The sequence below is a fragment of the Vipera ursinii genome (assembly GCF_947247035.1).
Source record: "Vipera ursinii genome assembly, chromosome: 14".
In the NCBI taxonomy this organism is placed as follows: domain Eukaryota; kingdom Metazoa; phylum Chordata; class Lepidosauria; order Squamata; family Viperidae; genus Vipera; species Vipera ursinii.
This window is the reverse complement of record NC_139527.1, coordinates 6,448,426-6,465,650: the sequence shown is the minus strand read 5'-3', so window position 1 is coordinate 6,465,650 and position 17,225 is coordinate 6,448,426. Positions and strand designations below refer to the sequence as shown.

The 17,225-nt window shown below is 45.2% G+C and overlaps 1 protein-coding gene across 2 annotated transcripts in view; it reads right to left on the bottom strand.

Moving 5' to 3' along the window:
* ZDHHC8 (zDHHC palmitoyltransferase 8) overlaps positions 1–17,225 on the bottom strand; it is a 65,954-nt gene that overhangs the window by 22,714 nt on the left and 26,015 nt on the right. For both annotated transcript variants that reach the window (XR_014493732.1, XM_083373245.1), the window contains exons 2-3: positions 2,671–2,792; positions 1,143–1,300 (exon numbers count right to left, since the gene is read on the bottom strand). Coding sequence is in view for 1 of the 2 variants with exons in the window: in XM_083373245.1 (XP_083229371.1) it covers positions 1,143–1,300; positions 2,671–2,792 (280 nt within the window). In the remaining variant the exon portion in view is untranslated. The remainder of the gene's footprint in view (positions 1–1,142; positions 1,301–2,670; positions 2,793–17,225) is intronic.

The window sequence follows — 17,225 nt, the reverse complement described above, 5'->3', positions numbered from 1 at the left end:
GCCGAAAGAGATTTATGGAGAGGAGGGAGGACGAGAGGGAGGAAGGGAGGAAGGAAGGATGGACTATGGAGTCCTAGGTGCCCTCTGAGCCTGCTTGTTTTCTTGCAGATGTTTCATTACCCAAACTAGGTAACACCATCAGTGCTAAAAGGAATTGAATTTAGGGAGGGAGGGAGGGAGGGAGGGAGGGAGGAAGGAAGGAAGGAAGGAAGGAAGGAAGGACTATGGGGTCCTTGGTGCTCTCTGAGCTTGCTTGCTTTCTTGCAGACATTTTATTACCCAAACTAGGTAACATCATCAGTGCTAAAAGGGATTGAATTTAGGGAGGAAGGAAGGAAGGAAGGAAGGAAGGAAGGAAGGAAGGAAGGAAGGAAGGAAGGAAGGAAGGAAGGAAGGAAGGAAGGAATATGGGGTCCTAGGCACTCTCTGAGCTTGCTTGTTTTCTTGCAGACGTTTCATTACCCAAACTAGGTAACACCATCAGTGCTAAAAGGGATTGAATTTAGGGAGGGAGGGAGGGAGGGAGGGAGGGAGGGAGGGAGGGAGGGAGGAAGGAAGGAAGGAAGGAAGGAAGGACTATGGGGTCCTTGGTGCTCTCTGAGCTTGCTTGCTTTCTTGCAGACATTTTATTACCCAAACTAGGTAACATCATCAGTGCTAAAAGGGATTGAATTTAGGGAGGAAGGAAGGAAGGAAGGAAGGAAGGAAGGAAGGAAGGAAGGAAGGAAGGAAGGAAGGAAGGAAGGAAGGAAGGAAGGACCATGGGGTCCTTAGTGCTCTCTGAGCTTGCTTGTTTTCTTGCAGACATTTCATTACCCAGCTAGGTAACATAATCAGTGCTAATCTATGTGTCTATCTGCAAAAAAAACCAACCAATGTCAGAGAGCACCGAGGACCCCACAGTCCTCATCGTCCCCCTCCTCCTCCTCCTCTTCCTCTTCCTCTTCCTCTTCCTCTTCCTCTTCCTCTTCTTCTTCTTCTTCTTCTTCTTCTTCTTCTTCTTCCTCCTCCTCCTCCTCCTCCTCCTCCTCCTCCTCCTCCTCTTGTATTGCCTTTACTATAAAAGCAATGCTCAAGGGATCGTGTTTAGTGGCAGCAAGCTACAGCTCTGTTCCCTAAAGGCAGGTCACGCATGCTCTTACCTCAACACAGTTGTCGCAAACGCTGCAATGGGAGCAGCGCGGAGGGCGGTAAAAGTGGCAGGTGGCGCACCATTTCATCCGAACTTGGATTCCTTTGATCTCCACGTTCTTATAGAGTGGGGCTCGGAAGTCATCATCTTTATCCTCGTCTTCGTCAGCTAACACAAAGAAACAGTGAGACCAGACAGCAGCTTGTGTAGTGACCGTCTGAGGTTACAACGTCACTGAGAAAAGTGACTGTTTTTTCACACGACTGTTACAGCATCCTCCCGTGGCCACTGATTCGTATTTATGACCCTCGCAGTGTCCCAGGGTCACATGGTTCCCCTTTTGCGACTTTCTAACAAGGAAAGTCCATGGGGAGGCCAGTAAAGAATAGTGTTACTAATGCTGCAACAGTCATAAGTGTGAAAAGCAGTCACAAGCCACTTATTTCAGTGATGTTGTAACTCCGAAAAATTAAATGGATTGTTTAGCTCAGGGGTAGGCAACCTTGGCTGTTTTATGACTGGTGGACTCCAACTCCCAGAATTCCTCAGCCAGCGTGGGGGAACTATGGCCTCTTCATGACTGGTGGACTTCAACTCCCAGAATTCCTGAGCCAGCATGGCTCAGCATGGAAACCTCTCCCTTTCCCCTCAGCATGGCTGGCTCAGGAATTCTGGGAGTTGAAGTCCATGAGTCATAAAAGAGCCAAGGTTGCCTACCCCTGCTTTAGCTCAAGGACTACTATAGCTTTTTTTCATCTGCCTCAAATGTCTAACCATCAGCATCACTGGATGATCTGGTTGTGGGCGGGTGTGGGGTCCAATTGTATTCCAGCTGGTCATTTTTAACTTTGCGGTTGTGCGAAGCCAGACACCCAGGTCTTACTTCTTCAGCCCAATCAATCCTTGTTGTATCTTGGGCTGTGTTCCCGTGAAAACATATTCCAACTCAGATTTGCCAAGACTGTTTACGTGTACGTCTGCCAATCCCAAACCCGGCAAAGAACAGCAGCCCCCCCCCAACACTTCCACACAGCTGACAAGACTCTGAGTCACCCCCGGCCACAACAATCACAAATTGCGAAAGGAGAACAAAAGCATCCAAGGAATGAGGAGCACACTCAAGCCCTGAGCATGGACTCGGCTAGCGTGTACCACAAGAAGGAGATGAGGAAATCTAGAGACACATAGAAGCCATCAAATAGGTTTAGAGGAAATCTAAAGCAGGGGTCCCCAACCCCCAGTCTGTGGACTGGTACCGGTCTGCGGCACGCCAGCAACCGGTCCGCAGAAACAATCAAAGCCCCATCCATGGGATGGGAGTGATTAGCTCCCAACGCTGACTTTGTTTTCACTTTATGTGCATTGGAGCTGAATAAAGCATCTTCCGTTTTGTCACACGTTCCTGTTGAAGATTCGTGTTTGCTTTCATCGAGGACGTGTAGCGACACCTACAAAGTCGTCAGCATTTGCTAGGTATTTTACGAGAAATGGGAGGGTAGGCCTTCCTTCCTTCTGAAACTCCCCTCTTCCCGATTTACCTCGTGGGAAGACTCCTGGGTCCATAAAGGTGGCCATACTGAAGTTTGCAAGCACAAACAGGAAAACGAGCCCATTGTAGAGTGGAACAGCTGGCGAGATGGCTCTGGTCAACCACGGGCACCTGGATAAAAAAGATGCACAAAGACAAGGAGAACGTTATTTGTCAAGCGCCACAGCTGACACTTTCCCAACCAAGGGAGCAGAAGCCGGGTTAATTACGCCACTGCAATCTTTGCCCACTTTCGTAGTTTCTTGGACCAGTTCTTTGTAACCGGATGTTCTGTACCAGCCTGCTACCGGCCCTGCAGAAAAGGCAACCCCTTTACAAATGGCAAGAGGCTGGAATTACGCCTGCCAAATTTATTACTACAAAAACAAACAAGACATGAACCAAGAAACAGGAGCTTTAAGAAACACTATCCGAGCGGTTGCCTTCAGCAAACCAGCCCTCCCCACACATGCCCCTTATATAGAGTTCAGGACGTGGCTTCTCTCTGCCTCCTTCCGAGAAGCCCCATTGCCTTCCTCTGTTTACTCCTAATTGACTGCCTCCTGCGTCGGGCGTCCTTGAACAGGGCCAGCTGTGGGTCATCTTCATCCACACTGTCAGGCTCACACAGCTGGGTCTCCATGGTGACCAAGTGGGAGGGGCCTGGCTGAGGGCTCTCATCAGCAAGATCTTCAACACCCCCCTCCTCCTCTGAGTCGTCCGACCCAACTGCCGAACCCACAGGCTGACCCTGAATCACAACACCGGAAACACTCAGAATGATTCCCTTGGGATTGGCTTCCCCATGGACTTTGCTTGTCAGAAGGTCTGCAAAAGGGGATCACTGCAACTGTCCTAAATACAAGTCGGTTGCCAAGAGTCTGAATTTTGATCACCTGGCCACGGGGGATGTTGCAAACGGTCCTAAGTGTGCGAAACAGTCACGAGTCTCTTTTTCCAGTGCCATCGTAATTTTGAATGGTCACTAAATGAATGTTAAGTCGAGGACTACCTGCGTTTAGGTTCATGAGCTTTAAATCCACAAGCCTAAATGGTGTTCACCCTTGTCCAGTAGCCAATTCAACGTATGTTTGCAATCGGTCATCACTGCGAAACACAAAATTCCCGTGGATACGGATTGAAAAAAATGTAAAGTAAAAGAGAAAGTAATTTACAAGAGATGTGGTAGATGGAGGGGGGGGAAATAAATCATTGCAGAATGTTCTAAGCATTCCTTTTATTGCTTCGTGTTCTTTTCCTGTGCAACTGGGCAGGAGGTGAAAGGTCAGCATATCCGAAACAATTGTAAGCGAGGATCAGTCTGCGTCTTATTGGCTTCGCAGGGTAAAATGAATAGCGTGTTTGTAGGAGTTGAGCAAAGTTTAAATAAAGGACACAGTGAATAATTATAAGCATCGGCCAGATGTCCCGGTCCCCAACCTATTGCTGTTTCTGGTATAATTTGCTTTCTGGGCATTTTTTAAAAACCGGCTCTCAAAGCACGGTGAAAACTTAGGATGTACAAAAGCCTTTGTAAAATAAAATGTCTTGGGAATGGTCCCTTTGTAAAGCATAAACCCGTCAATTAAAGGACTAGAATCCTTCGTTTTATAGAAGTGAAAGCTTTCTGTTCTTGGAATCGTAGAAGCTGACAGTAACTTTACACTTCAGTGAGGCCAGCCATCAAGCCAAAAACAATGCACCAGTCAAGGAACAACCGGGGAGAAAAACCATACCTCCACCCATGCCAGTAGGGCAAGCTACTGTATATGAACAAGGAGCAATCCCCATACTCAGTAGCACTGATGATGTTACCTGGTTGGATAATGAGATGTCTGCAAAAAATCAGTCAAGCTCAGAGAGCACCAAGGACCCCACAATCTTTCTCACCTTCGTCTCTGCAAACCCCACTCCCTTCTAACACTGATGACGTTCCCTAGTTGGGTCATGAAACGTCTGCAAGAAAACCATCAAGCTCAGAGAGCGCCAAGGACTCCATAGTCCTTGTCCTCCTCCTCCTCCTCCTCCTCCTCCTCCTCCTCCTCCTCCTCCTCCTCCTACCCTACTCTCTTCTACAGCTGATGATGTTCCCTAGTTGGGTCATGAAATGTCTGCAAGAAAACCACCAAGCTCAGACAGCCCCAAGGACTCCATAGTCCTTGTCCTCCTCCTCCTCCTCCTCCTCCTCCTCCTCCTCCTCCTCCTCCTCCTCCTCCTCCTCCTCCTCCTCCCCTACTCTCTTCTACAGCTGATGATGTTCCCTAGTTGGGTCATGAAACGTCTGCAAGAAAACCACCAAGCTCAGACAGCCCCAAGGACTCCATAGTCCTTGTCCTCCTCCTCCTCCTCCTCCTCCTCCTCCTCCTCCTCCTCCTCCTCCTCCTCCTACCCTACTCTCTTCTACAGCTGATGATGTTCCCTAGTTGGGTCATGAAATGTCTGCAAGGAAACCACCAAGCTCAGAGCGTGCCAAGGACTCCGTAGTCATCCTCCTCCTCCTCCACAAACCCTATTCCCTTCTACAACTGATGATGCTACCTAGTTGGGTCATGAAACGTCTCCAAGAAACCCACCAAGCTCAGACAGCCCCAAGAACTTCGTAGTTCAACCCTGAGCCGCATACCTTCTCTTCTACTGAAACTGTATTTTTATAAGTTCATCAAAACATCAGATTTGCCTCTCCTTTTTTTGGGGGGGAGGGGGTTGGGAGCGGGGGGTGGTGGAAAGCAGCCTGCAACTACTCCATGGCCACCAACATCTGATTACAAAGATTACAAAGATCAGGGTGACATATTTCTTTTTTCCTACCCACCCTTGCAAATGTTGCAACCTCTGTGTTGACTAAATGCCATTGCCATGTGGACTTTATTTCGTCTGCAGTGCTGGCACCCTTTAGCCCAATCTCTCTCTCTCTTTCTCTCTCTCTCTCTCATACACACACACACACACACACACACACACACACACACACACACACACAGCCCACTTTGCTTCAGGAAATGTCACCTAGTGTTTAAAGCTTGTTAAAGCCGGTTTTCTCCCCTTTGTTTTACGGAGCCCTTCAAATCAATGGAGAGGCTGTTTGGGTGAACAGCGAACAATGGCCTTGTTCCACCCAACAGTGTAGACAACTTCCTGAAGCAACAAGCAATAAACACACGTAGTGTGTAACTTCCCACCTGCCTCGAATGAGGTTGGGGAAAGCTCTCTCTTCTTTAGCCTTACAATAACCTTGTAGGCTAGCTTAAGATGGGATGATCAGCCCAGGAATCCAGGCCAATCAGGATGAAGGAGATTTAAAACCTCATGCATTCTCACTGGTATATGAAGAAAGGTGTCCATCAGAGTAACACAGTTGGAAGGGACCTTGGAGGTCTTCTTGTCCAACCCCCTGCTCAGACAGGAAACCCTGTACCAATTTAGACAAATGGTTGTCCAGTCTCTTGAAAACTTCCAGTGATTCACAATTTATGGAGACAAGTGGTTCCATTCTTTAGCCACCATTATCCTCAAAGATGAAGCAGTAGGCGTGAGCTTAAACGGACTTCAGAAGATGGTAGAGGATAGGAAGGCCTGGAGGAACATTGTCCATAGGGTCGCGATGGGTCAGACACGACTTTGCAGCTAACAACAACAACATCCTCGAAGATCTTTTGAGTGTTAGTTGAAGGGCCTATGGAGATGAATCTGCGTATTTCAATATAAAGCACCCACACGCTTCAAGGCGTCGCTTCTATCCTCAATTTCTCTGGAAATTTCCCCTCTGGGGAAACGTCTTGCAACGTGAGCCACAATTGCTCAAGAAAACCATCAGGAGAATGTGTTGGGAGCTATCAACCAAGATTCCTCGGAACAACAGGAGAGCTGTTAATTTCTCTCCTTCAAGTTTTGAACAGCATGTGTTTGTGTGTGTGTGTGTGTGTGTGTGTGTTTGCATGTGTATATTAGACACACCAGTTCCGCCATAAAACCTTCCTTTGTACTTCTTAGGAAACACATTGTGGGCTTTTTGGATTAGTTTCGGACGAAAAAGGGGAAGTCAGCACTATTATTTGGCTGCGGTCCTCCTTCTAATAAAAAAACAACAACTCAGTGTTTGAATCTAAAGGATCGACTAGCCTGTAGCTACCATGAAAATATCCCCAGATGTGAATAGTCTGGAGCATCCCAACTGGGTTTAACGTTATTGATTGCTCAAATTTAGTATTTGGATCCCAATTGCTAACCTAGGATAGTTTGTCCTGATTCACCCACGATCCCAAGCTATTATGCAGTTTAGCAGGAAACACAAAAACCTTATAACAGGGGGTCTTCAAACTTGGCCCTTTTATGACTTGTGGACTTCAACTCCCAGAATTCCTCAGCCAGGCATGAAGAATTCTGGAAGTTCACAAGTCATAAAAGGGCCAAGTTTGAAGACCCCTGCCTTATAATATGGCTTAGTTCAATTGTGAACACCACTGCTTCCGTGACTTTGCCTCTGGGCCATGGATTGCCCTCCAAAAGAATTTATTTAAATACACAGTTCACACGGTGGCTCATCTCCGAACTGTGACTAAAGAGAGATGGAATCAATCCCCAAGAGATTGGATTTTATTCCTGCTAAATTCCGGGTCAGTAAGAATCAAATCAATATCAGCATGAAAGCCACGGTATATGTAGCTAAGGATTTGAGCCTTCTGTCACATAAAAACAATAAAACAATAAGAGAGTGGGTGGTTTGGTCCTGTTGGACAACCTAGGTTGGACATCCGTATTTTTGTGGAGCCCCAACACAAGATTTTGTCTAGTGGTTGAGGCACCAGGCTAGAAAGCCGGCTGGGTGACTTTGGGCCAATCACCATGAGACTGTGAATTCTAGACCCACCTTAGGAATGAAAGCCAATTTTGGGCCAATCACCAGTAGACTGTGAATTCTAGTCCCACCTTAGGAATGAAAGCCAGTTTTGGGCCAATCACCAGGAGACTGTGAATTCTAGTCCCACCTTAGGAATGAAAGCCAGTTTTGGGCCAATCACCAGGAGACTGTGAATTCTAGACCCACCTTAGGAATGAAAGTCAATTTTGGGCCAATCACCAGTAGACTGTGAATTCTAGTCCCACCTTAGGAATGAAAGCCAGTTTTGGGCCAATCACCAGGAGACTGTGAATTCTAGACCCACCTTTGACATGAAAGGCGGCTGGGTGACTTTGGGCCAATCACCAGGAGACAGTGAATTCTAGTCCCACCTTAGGAATGAAAGCTGGCTGAGAGAATTTGGGGCAGTCCCTCTCTCTCAGCCCAACCCAACCTCATAGGGTTGTTGTTGCTGGGAAACGAGAGGAAAGGAGTATACAGTACGTTCATTGCCTGGAGTTATTTGTAAAAATCGTAAAGGAAAGGAAAGGAAGAAGGAAAGAAAGAAAGAGAAAAAAGAAAATTAGAAAGAAGGAAGGAAGGAAGGAAGGAAGGAAGGAAGGAAGAAAGAAAGAAAGAAAGAAAGAAAGAAAGAAAGAAAGAAAGAAAGAAAGAAAGAAAGAAAGAAAGAAAGAAAGGCAATATAACTTCAAAAGGATGCAAGATTAATCCGCATGTTCCTTCGGATCTCCCTTGTAGCCATCTCTGAGTTTATTGCTCTAGCCTGGTATTAATCTTTTTTTTCTTTCCTTTCCTTATAAATCATGTGCAAAGAGCAGTGATGTGCCAGCAGCATTAATAAGCAGGGGAATGCAGGCAGCAAAACATGAAAGGTAGTGTTGTATACGTCTCTCTCTCTCTCTTTCTCTTTCTCTCTTTCCCTCCCTTTCTCTCTCTCTCTCTCTCTCTTTTGAGAAGCCGTTCCACCTTATTAGCTTCTCCTGCTCCTCAGCTCTGTTGCAGGGAACAAAGACGTTAAATCTTAATTGAAACTACCTTTCTTCCAAAGGTTCAGGGGAAATAATTAAACCTTGCAGCAATGACTCAAGGGAACGCCACAGCGTTTTGATTCATGGCGAAACAAAGGGGCTACTTAGGTGTCACCAAACAGTAACGCTATTCATCCCGGAGAGTGACCACAGGAGAAACGTGTGTTTGATTGCCAGCCGTGATTCTATAATAAGGCATGATAAGCTGTGAAAAACCAGAATGCTGGATTGGCTGAACGACCGACCGCCACAACGCTTACAGATGCCGGCTTGGACTGCAAAACACAGGGAACAGATCGCAGGGACTTGGGTTGACACAAACTGCTGTGTCAGAGGGTAGCTGTGTTGGCACACGTCACACTCCACACCGCAAAGGAGCTGGGCACATTTTTATTCTGGTATAATAAAAGGGGGGGGAGGAGGAGGAGGAGGAGAGGAAGAAGGGTTTCCTGCCTGAGCAAGGAGTTGGACTAGACGTCGCTTCCAACTCTATTACTATTATTATTATTATTATTATTATTATTATTATTATTATTATTATTATTATTATTATTATATTATTATTATTATTATTATTAGTATATTATTATTATTATTATATTATTATTATTATATTATATTATTATTATTATTATTAGTATATTATTATTATTATTATATTATTATATTATTATTATTATTATTATTATTATATATTATATATTATTATTATTTATTATTATTATTATTATATATTATTATTATTTTATATTATTATTATTATTATTATTATTATATTATTATATATTATTATTATTTTATTATTATTATTATTATATATTATTATTATTTTATATTATTATTATTATTATTATTATTATTATTATTATTATTATTATTATTTGATCATCGCACAGTTAGCCAGATGTTCAGACTTGATTTGGCATTTTTGTCTACCTACCGAGTCCTTACCAAGGACCTGGGATAGTCAGAGGTGGATGTTTGATGGTATTACAGATCTCATCGCAGGATGGAGGCAGTTCCTAGTAAGGCCGCCTTTTGCAATTGACTAATGGCGAATTTGTCAATGCCGATGATGGTGTTCAAGTGGTGCTCCAGTTGTTTTGGGATTGCACCCAAGGCGACTATTACTATAGGTACTACCCTTGCTTGACTTTGCCAGTCGTTCTATTTCTATTTGTAGGTCTTTGTATTTTATTATCTTCTCCTGTTCTTTCTCGTCTGCTGTCTCCAGGCACTGCCACGTCCACTATCCAGACTTTTTTGTCTTTCTTATCGACAATTGCTAAGTCCGGGGTGTTATGTTGCAGGTGCTTGTCTGTTTGAATTCTGAAGTCCCAGAGCAGTTTAACTTTATTCATTTTCTGTGACTTTCTCTATTTTATGATCCCACCAGTTCTTGTTTTTTATATTATTATTGTTGTTGTTGTTGTTGTTAGAATGCATTTCCTTTTGCCATCCTTCCACGTGTTACTTGTTTTTCTATCCCTTCTAAAAATATTCATGCTTTATTATATCCGCCTTCCTTTTTATCATGGAGCCTTATTCAGCCACTGGGTTAGTGAAACCCAAATAAATTTCCATCTGCATCGTAAGTGGACACAAGTTGCTTGGATGTTGTGAATTCGGCCACGTATGTCAGCAACATCTCCAACCAATTTGCAATCAGACATACAAGGAAGCCAGAAAAGAAGAGTACTCTTAATGCTTTTGCTAATCTCTGAATCACATCGCTACAACACGTTGAGTGATGTTCCACACAAGCAACATCTTGGCTTTGTCGTGAGAAAGCAGAACACTGGCTGGATCCATGCCTCATGTTAAAATACAGCTCTGGATGTATATCTGTAGCTCTAAATAACCATAATTTACTGATTAAACCACAACGAGGTGAGTTCACGCATTGCAATAAGCCACCGACCATGGCTCATAACAGTCTGGGTTCACACAACATAACTAAATCAAAATGAGAAGCAAGGCAACTGGACTTTTCTTGTTTTTCTTTGAAGATTTTTTTTTAAATTCCATTTATATCCCGCCCTTCTCCGAAGACTCAGGGCGGCTTACAAGCTTAGCAGTAGCCTTCATTCTATGTATATGCCTGCTTATTAGGGCTTTCACACACACCCCAAGTGGCATTATTACAAAGTCAGCTTAATTGCCCCCAACAATCTGGGTCCTCATTTTACCGACCTCAGAAGGATGGAAGGCTGAGTCAACCTTGAGCCTGGTGGGACTCGAACCTGCACTCAAGGCAGGCAGCTGGTGTTACTTAAGGAGGCATTAGCCCACTGCTCCACCAAGGCTGGATGATGATAGATGATGATAGATGATAGATAGATAGATAGATAGATAGATAGATAGATAGATAGATAGATAGATAGACAGATAGATATAGATGATAGATGAATGATATACATAGATGATATATAGCAATAGCACTTAGATTTATACACCTCTTCACAGTGCTTTACAGCCCTCTCTTAAGCAGTTTACAAAGTCAGCTTAATTGCCCCCAACAATCTGGGTCCTCATTTTACCTACCTGGGAAGGATGGGAGGCTGAGTCAACCTTGAGCCTGGTGGGACTCGAACCTGCACTAATTGCAGGCAGCTGGTGTTACTTAAGGAGGCATTAGCCCACTGCTCCACCAAGGCTCTGTTTCACTTCTCATCCAAGAAGCTTCTTCAGCTCTGACCCGATGGTGGGGAATGGAAGGATTTATACTCCTTGGAGACAGCTGGTCATTTGCCTTCTTTTGGAGAGTTGTTGAGGCCACTTGGGAGTTTATCTGTGTCCTCGGGGTCACCTGAGTGGTGCAAATGGGTGTGGAGCCTTCTTGGAACTGCTGAAAGAAGTCTCCACACCCATTTGCAGCACTCAGGTGACCCCGAGGACACAGATAAACCTCCAAGTGGCCTCAAGGACTCTCTATAAGAAGGCAAATGACCAGCCGTCTGCAAGGAGTATAAATCTTTCCATTCCCCACCATCCAGTCAGAGCTGAAGAAGCTGGCTTGGGATTTTATGAGATGCAGGCGATGGGACAGGATTCATGCTTTGCTTAATCCCACTAACAATGTTTTTTTTTTTAAACCATGATTTCTCAAAGACGCCCAGATTGGCTTGCTTCACACAACTTGCTAAGCCATAAACCACTGCAGCTGGGTTTCACCAGCAGGTCCCGGCTGACAGTCCAACTCCTGTAATTTAACACAATGTCGTTTTCCCCGGTGTTCGGTATTGGTTAAGAAAGTCATCTCAAGAAGTTTATATACCGTATATGCAAGTTCAGTTGATTTTTTCTGTATTCAGTGGGGGATGACTTGTAAGGAAATAAACAGTTTGTAAACACAATCTGGTTCAGACAGTAAACACAATCTTTCCTCTAAGTGGGCTGGATTTTTAGTTCAGCGTCATTCCCTTGCACGGAGAAACACGGAAACGTTATGCCTCTCTGCTTGTCTAACCTGTCTATCTTTTCCTTCCCTTTGTGAACAGTCTGTTTTGTTGAAATAGATGTTGGGAAGGGAAATTCCTGAACCTAGTCAGGGCTATCCTGTGGAACAGGGAAAAAAAAAAAGGAAAAAAAAGGCTTGAATTGAAAACAACCTAAAAGGCAAGATAGCAATTCTGGATTGGAGATGACAAAAGCAATCGGTGGAAGCTAATGAAGAATTTCTTGACAATGGAATCAGTGGAACAATTTGCCTGCTGGACTTGTGGGTGCTCCATCCCTGGAGATTCTCAAGAAAAGATTGGACAACCATTTGTCTGGCATGGTTTAAGGATTCCTGCCTTGAGCAGACGGTTGGATTAGAACAAGGGGTCCCCAACTCCCGGTCCGTGGACCAGTACCGGGCCCGCGGCATGCCAGCAACCGGTGCGCACAAACAAGCAAAACCCCATCCGTGAGATGCAGGCAGCACACAAAACCACACACCCTCAGGTCCACGGAAAAACCTTTCTCCACGGAACCGGTCCCTGGTGCCCAAAAGGTTGAGGACCTCTGGGCTAGAAGACCTCAAAGATGCTTTTTCAGGAGGCAACTGGACTTTCTTGTTTTTCTTTGAAGACGTTTTGCTCCTCATCCAAGAAGCTTCTTCAGCTCTGACTGGAGGGTGGGGGATGGAAGGATTTATGCTCCTTGCAGACAGCTGGTCGTTTTGCATCCTTTTAGCAAGTTGTCAGTGCTACCTGGAGGCATATCTGTGTCTTCAGGGTCACCTGAGTAGTACAAATGTGTGTGGAGCCTTCTTGGAACTGCTGAAAGGACTGTGTTGTAGACTGGAGATAGACGATGTCTATCTTTCCCTATCTATTTTTCTTTCCGTTTCCCACCATCCAGTCAGAGCTGGAGAAGCTTCTTGGATGACAAGCGAAACGTCTTCAAAGAAAAACAAGAAAAGTCTTCAAAGTAAGTCCAGTCGCCTCATGAAAAAAGCATCTTTGGGATAACTAGGACCTGGATGACTGGGGGAATCTCTCTAGACAACTAGAAGACCTTCAAGGTCCCTTCCAGTCCGATGACTCTATGAAGAGAATACTATGGATAGCCAAGAAAAACAAACAAACACAAAGTTGGACAAAACAAACAATTGTTTTGGTGGCCCCCAGGGGGAGAGCGTTCTCTGTGGGCGCGCTAGACCTTTGGAACCGCTTACCGGTTGAGCTCCGGACGGCCACCGACCTTTGCTCCTTCCGGCGCAATCTCAAAACCTTCTTTTTCGAACAAGCTGGCCTGGTCTGACGGGATGGGGTTGGGTTTTTATAAATAGTTCTAATTTTAATATGTATTACTTATTATGGGCATAATGGTTTAATTGCTTTTTAATTTTTGTATTCTGTTTTTTACTATGTATTGCCCTGTTCACCGCCCTGAGTCCTTCTTGAGAAGGGCGGTATACAAATTAAATTATTAAATTAAATATTAAAACAATCTAGAGTTGTCACCTAGGCACAAAAGGCAAGGCTGTAAGTCATATTCTGGACCCATGATGCTAAGTCTCCATTGTCTTATGACAGTGGTGGTGAACCTATGGCACGAGTGCCAGAGGCGGCACTCAGAGCCCTCTCTGCTGGCACAGGTGCCACCAACGCCAGTAGCAGGTCCATCAGGCCATCACCGCTGCCCGGAGCAGAAGTCCCACCCAGCACAAAGGAGGTGAAGCGGCTGACTAACAAGCTCGAGTAGAGGTGGTAGACCAGAGGTCACCAACCATTGTTGATTAGTGCCTGCATGATACTCACTAGCCCTGCCCCGTTCTTGCGTGGTGCAGCGCCTCGTGCACCCCACAGTATGGCGGTGGCCATTTTTGTGCCTTGCAGCATGGTGGGCCATTTTTGCCCTCCCCCCCGGGTTTTGCATACCAGAGGCAGCACTCAGAGGCACCCCCTGCCCCCAACCCCCCACCCCAAGGGCACCACAATGCTGATGCGGCCCTGGCACTTTGCGATAAATAAGTGGGTTTTGGGTTGCGGTTTTTATTTTATTTTATTTTATTTTTTAATCCCATTTATATCCCGCCCTTCTCCGAAGACTCAGGGCGGCTTACAAGCTTAGCAGTAGCCTTCATTCTATGCATATGCCTGCTTATTAGGGCTTTCACACACACCCCAAGCGGCATTATTACAAAGTCAGCTTAATTGCCCCCAACAATCTGGGTCCTCATTTTACGTACCTCGGAAGGATGGAAGGCTGAGTCAACCTTGAGCCTGGTGGGACGCGAACCTGCACTAATTGCAGACAGCTGGTGTTACTTAAGGAGGCATTAGCCCACTGCTCCACCAAGGTTTGGGCACTCGGTCTCTAAAAGGTTCACCATCACTGTCTTATGAAGTCCATAACGCTGGAGAAGGTGGAAGGAAAGAGAGAACAACCAGATGGATGGTCTCAGTTACGGCAGCGATGGGAACGCCATCGGAAGACTTGAAGGGCCAAGCTGAAGACAGCTCAACACTGGAGAACATTTATTTAAGGGGTTGCTAAGCGCCAACGTAGATTTGAAAGCAAATCACCCAGTTTTTGACTAGGTTGCACTCCACGTTTTTTCCCCTACCTAAGAAATCTGTTTTCCCATCTGGTTTCTTTGCGTCCGTCTCTCCAGTTAAGTATCTGATCTGTTAGTGACACCATCAGGGGCACAAGTCTCCGCGATGCCAGCCAATTCTTATTAAACTCCGGTAATTGTTATCTAACATGCCAAGCACTTGGCAACAACAACCACAAGAGCCCAGATGGAGAACATTTAATACAGTGATTCCAGTCCAGCTGAGAACTTTGGCATTAAGCGTGCCTCCCTCTGTCCGCACGAAGAGAATTTCATTAATGGATAGTTCCTGGGCATCAGGGCTCGTCCATTAAAATCTCCTCTGGACAAATCAACTAAAGCAATTTTTAGTTTGATGTCAGCCCCTAGAGTTTGGGGAGGGGGGAATTTTCTGAAGAAAAGGAAGGGAAGTGGGATTGTCACAGCGCAGAATGAGGAAAGGGAGAGAGGCAGACACACAAATTGTAGAGTGAAACAGGAGAAGGGGTAAACAGTCATTAAAAGGAAAAGGACTTTTCTGCTATTGCAACACTGCTTTCCCGCCGTTCCCCCAAAAGGGTCGCATCACATCGTTGCCTAACCCGAAAAGTTTGTAAAAGCTAGGCTGAAACCTTCAGAGTAGGTGTGTAAAATAAAATGCATGCAATCCATAGGCCTTCTGTAACATTAAATCGTACTGAACGCGGCTATAAATGTGTGTGTGTGTGTGTGTGTGTGTGTGTGTGTGTGTGTGAGAGAGAGAGAGAGAGAGAGAGAGAGAGAGAGAGAGAGAGAGAGAGAGAGAGAGAGAGAGAGAATAAACCACAATAATGACATAATCTAATAATAATTATCCACCTAATTAAATGGCAGCCTCTGGCTGACCTTGGCCGATCTCAAAAGGCTAAGCCGAATTGGATCTGATTAATACTTCCATGGTTGAACTTCAGGAACTGGAGAGAGAGCCGAAGGGCAGGGAAGGGGAGAAAGAGAGAGTAAAATAGAAAAAAGAGAGAAAGAGAGAAAAAGACAAAGAGAGGGAAGAAGGAAGGAAGGAAGGAAGGAAGGAAGGAAGGAAGGAAGGAAGGAAGGAAGGAAGGAAGGAAGGAAAGAAGGAAGGAAGGAAGGAAAGAAGGAAGGAAGGAAAGAAGGAAGGAAGGAAAGAAGGAAGGAAGGAAGGAAGGAAGGAAGGAAGGAAGGAAGGAAGGAAGGAAGGAAAGAGAAAGGAAAAGGGAAAATGAGATGGGAATGACAACCCATGCTGTATTGTTAACAAAAAAATCACAAAGGCACTGAACTTCACTGAAAAGAGAAGTCTATCATCATCATAAATATTCAGGCTTTTTCAAACCAACCCTGGCTTTTCCAGCAAAGGTAGTTCTCCACCTTTCTAGGCCAATTCATCTCTTCTCTCCAGCCTAGAAGGCATGTTGGGAACCCCAACAAATGATGGTTTAATCATAAACCTGGGATTCAGCAAACCTAGGCTTAGCGGGATACTTCGTAAGAATAACTTCAAGGGTCCAAGCCAAGGGAGACGCTTCCCTTACCACACGCTTTTCCTCTCCCTCCCCCCCCCCCGCTGCTCTGGGTTTTAAAGGTGTCAGAAACTATGCTGTGATTTTTGGCTGTGCTCCTCAAGAGTGAAAACAATGGGACTTCCAGATAAACAGGGGCAGGGATCAAACTGTCATGGTGCATTTAATTAAATTACGGAAGCAGCTGCAGCCCGTCGCTTGGGAGAAAGAGCCTGGTGTGGCAAAAGGCAGGAGGGTGACCACGCAAACTGTGTTCGTGTCCCGACGTATCTATAGTAACTTACAACTACTCGTGTGATTCTCCTTTTGCAACCCCCCCACCTCCCACTCCGGAGAAGCAAAGTCAATGGGGAAGCCAGATTCACTTAAGAACTGAGGCAAGAACGGTCGTAAAGTGGGGCAAAACCCACTTCATTGGCTTGCTTAGCAATGGGAATTTGGGGGCTCCGCTGTTGTCTCAAGTTGAGGATTGCCGATACACAACTCACAAAGAAGGGTTGTGTTCTCCGTAGTAAGGAATCGAGTCTCTGTAAGAAACGAATCCCGCATTTTACATAAATTACAAAGACGGTTTAAGTTTATCGGCAAGCCTGACTTTCGCCGTAATAGATTAATTACAATGACTAATTACTAATTATGATTCAGGAAGCTCCGTGGCAACAGCGCAAACAGCTGGCCTTGTATTTGGCATATATTAATTTGTGTCGGTTGTTTTCACTGTTTTGATATTCGTTGTTCTTATTGTCTACCGTTTCGATTTTTCGGACTTGCTTTCGTAGCATTTTTACAGTTGTTTCCCATGCACTTTTTTATTATTTTTTCCATACATACAATAGTAATTTTTCAACCAACATGCTGTCTTGAGTTTACATGTTAATACATATAAGGTTCCCCCGCACATGCGTGCTAGTCATTTCTGACTCTAGGGGCCGGTGCTCATCTCCGTTTCAAAGCCGAAGAGCCGGCGCTTGTCCGAGGACATCTCCGTGGTCATGTGGCCGGCATGACTAGACGCCAAAGGCGCACAGAACGCTGTTACCTTCCCACCGGAGTGGTCCCTATTTTTCTACTTGCATTTTTACGTGCTTTCGAACTGCTAGGTTGGCAGAAGCT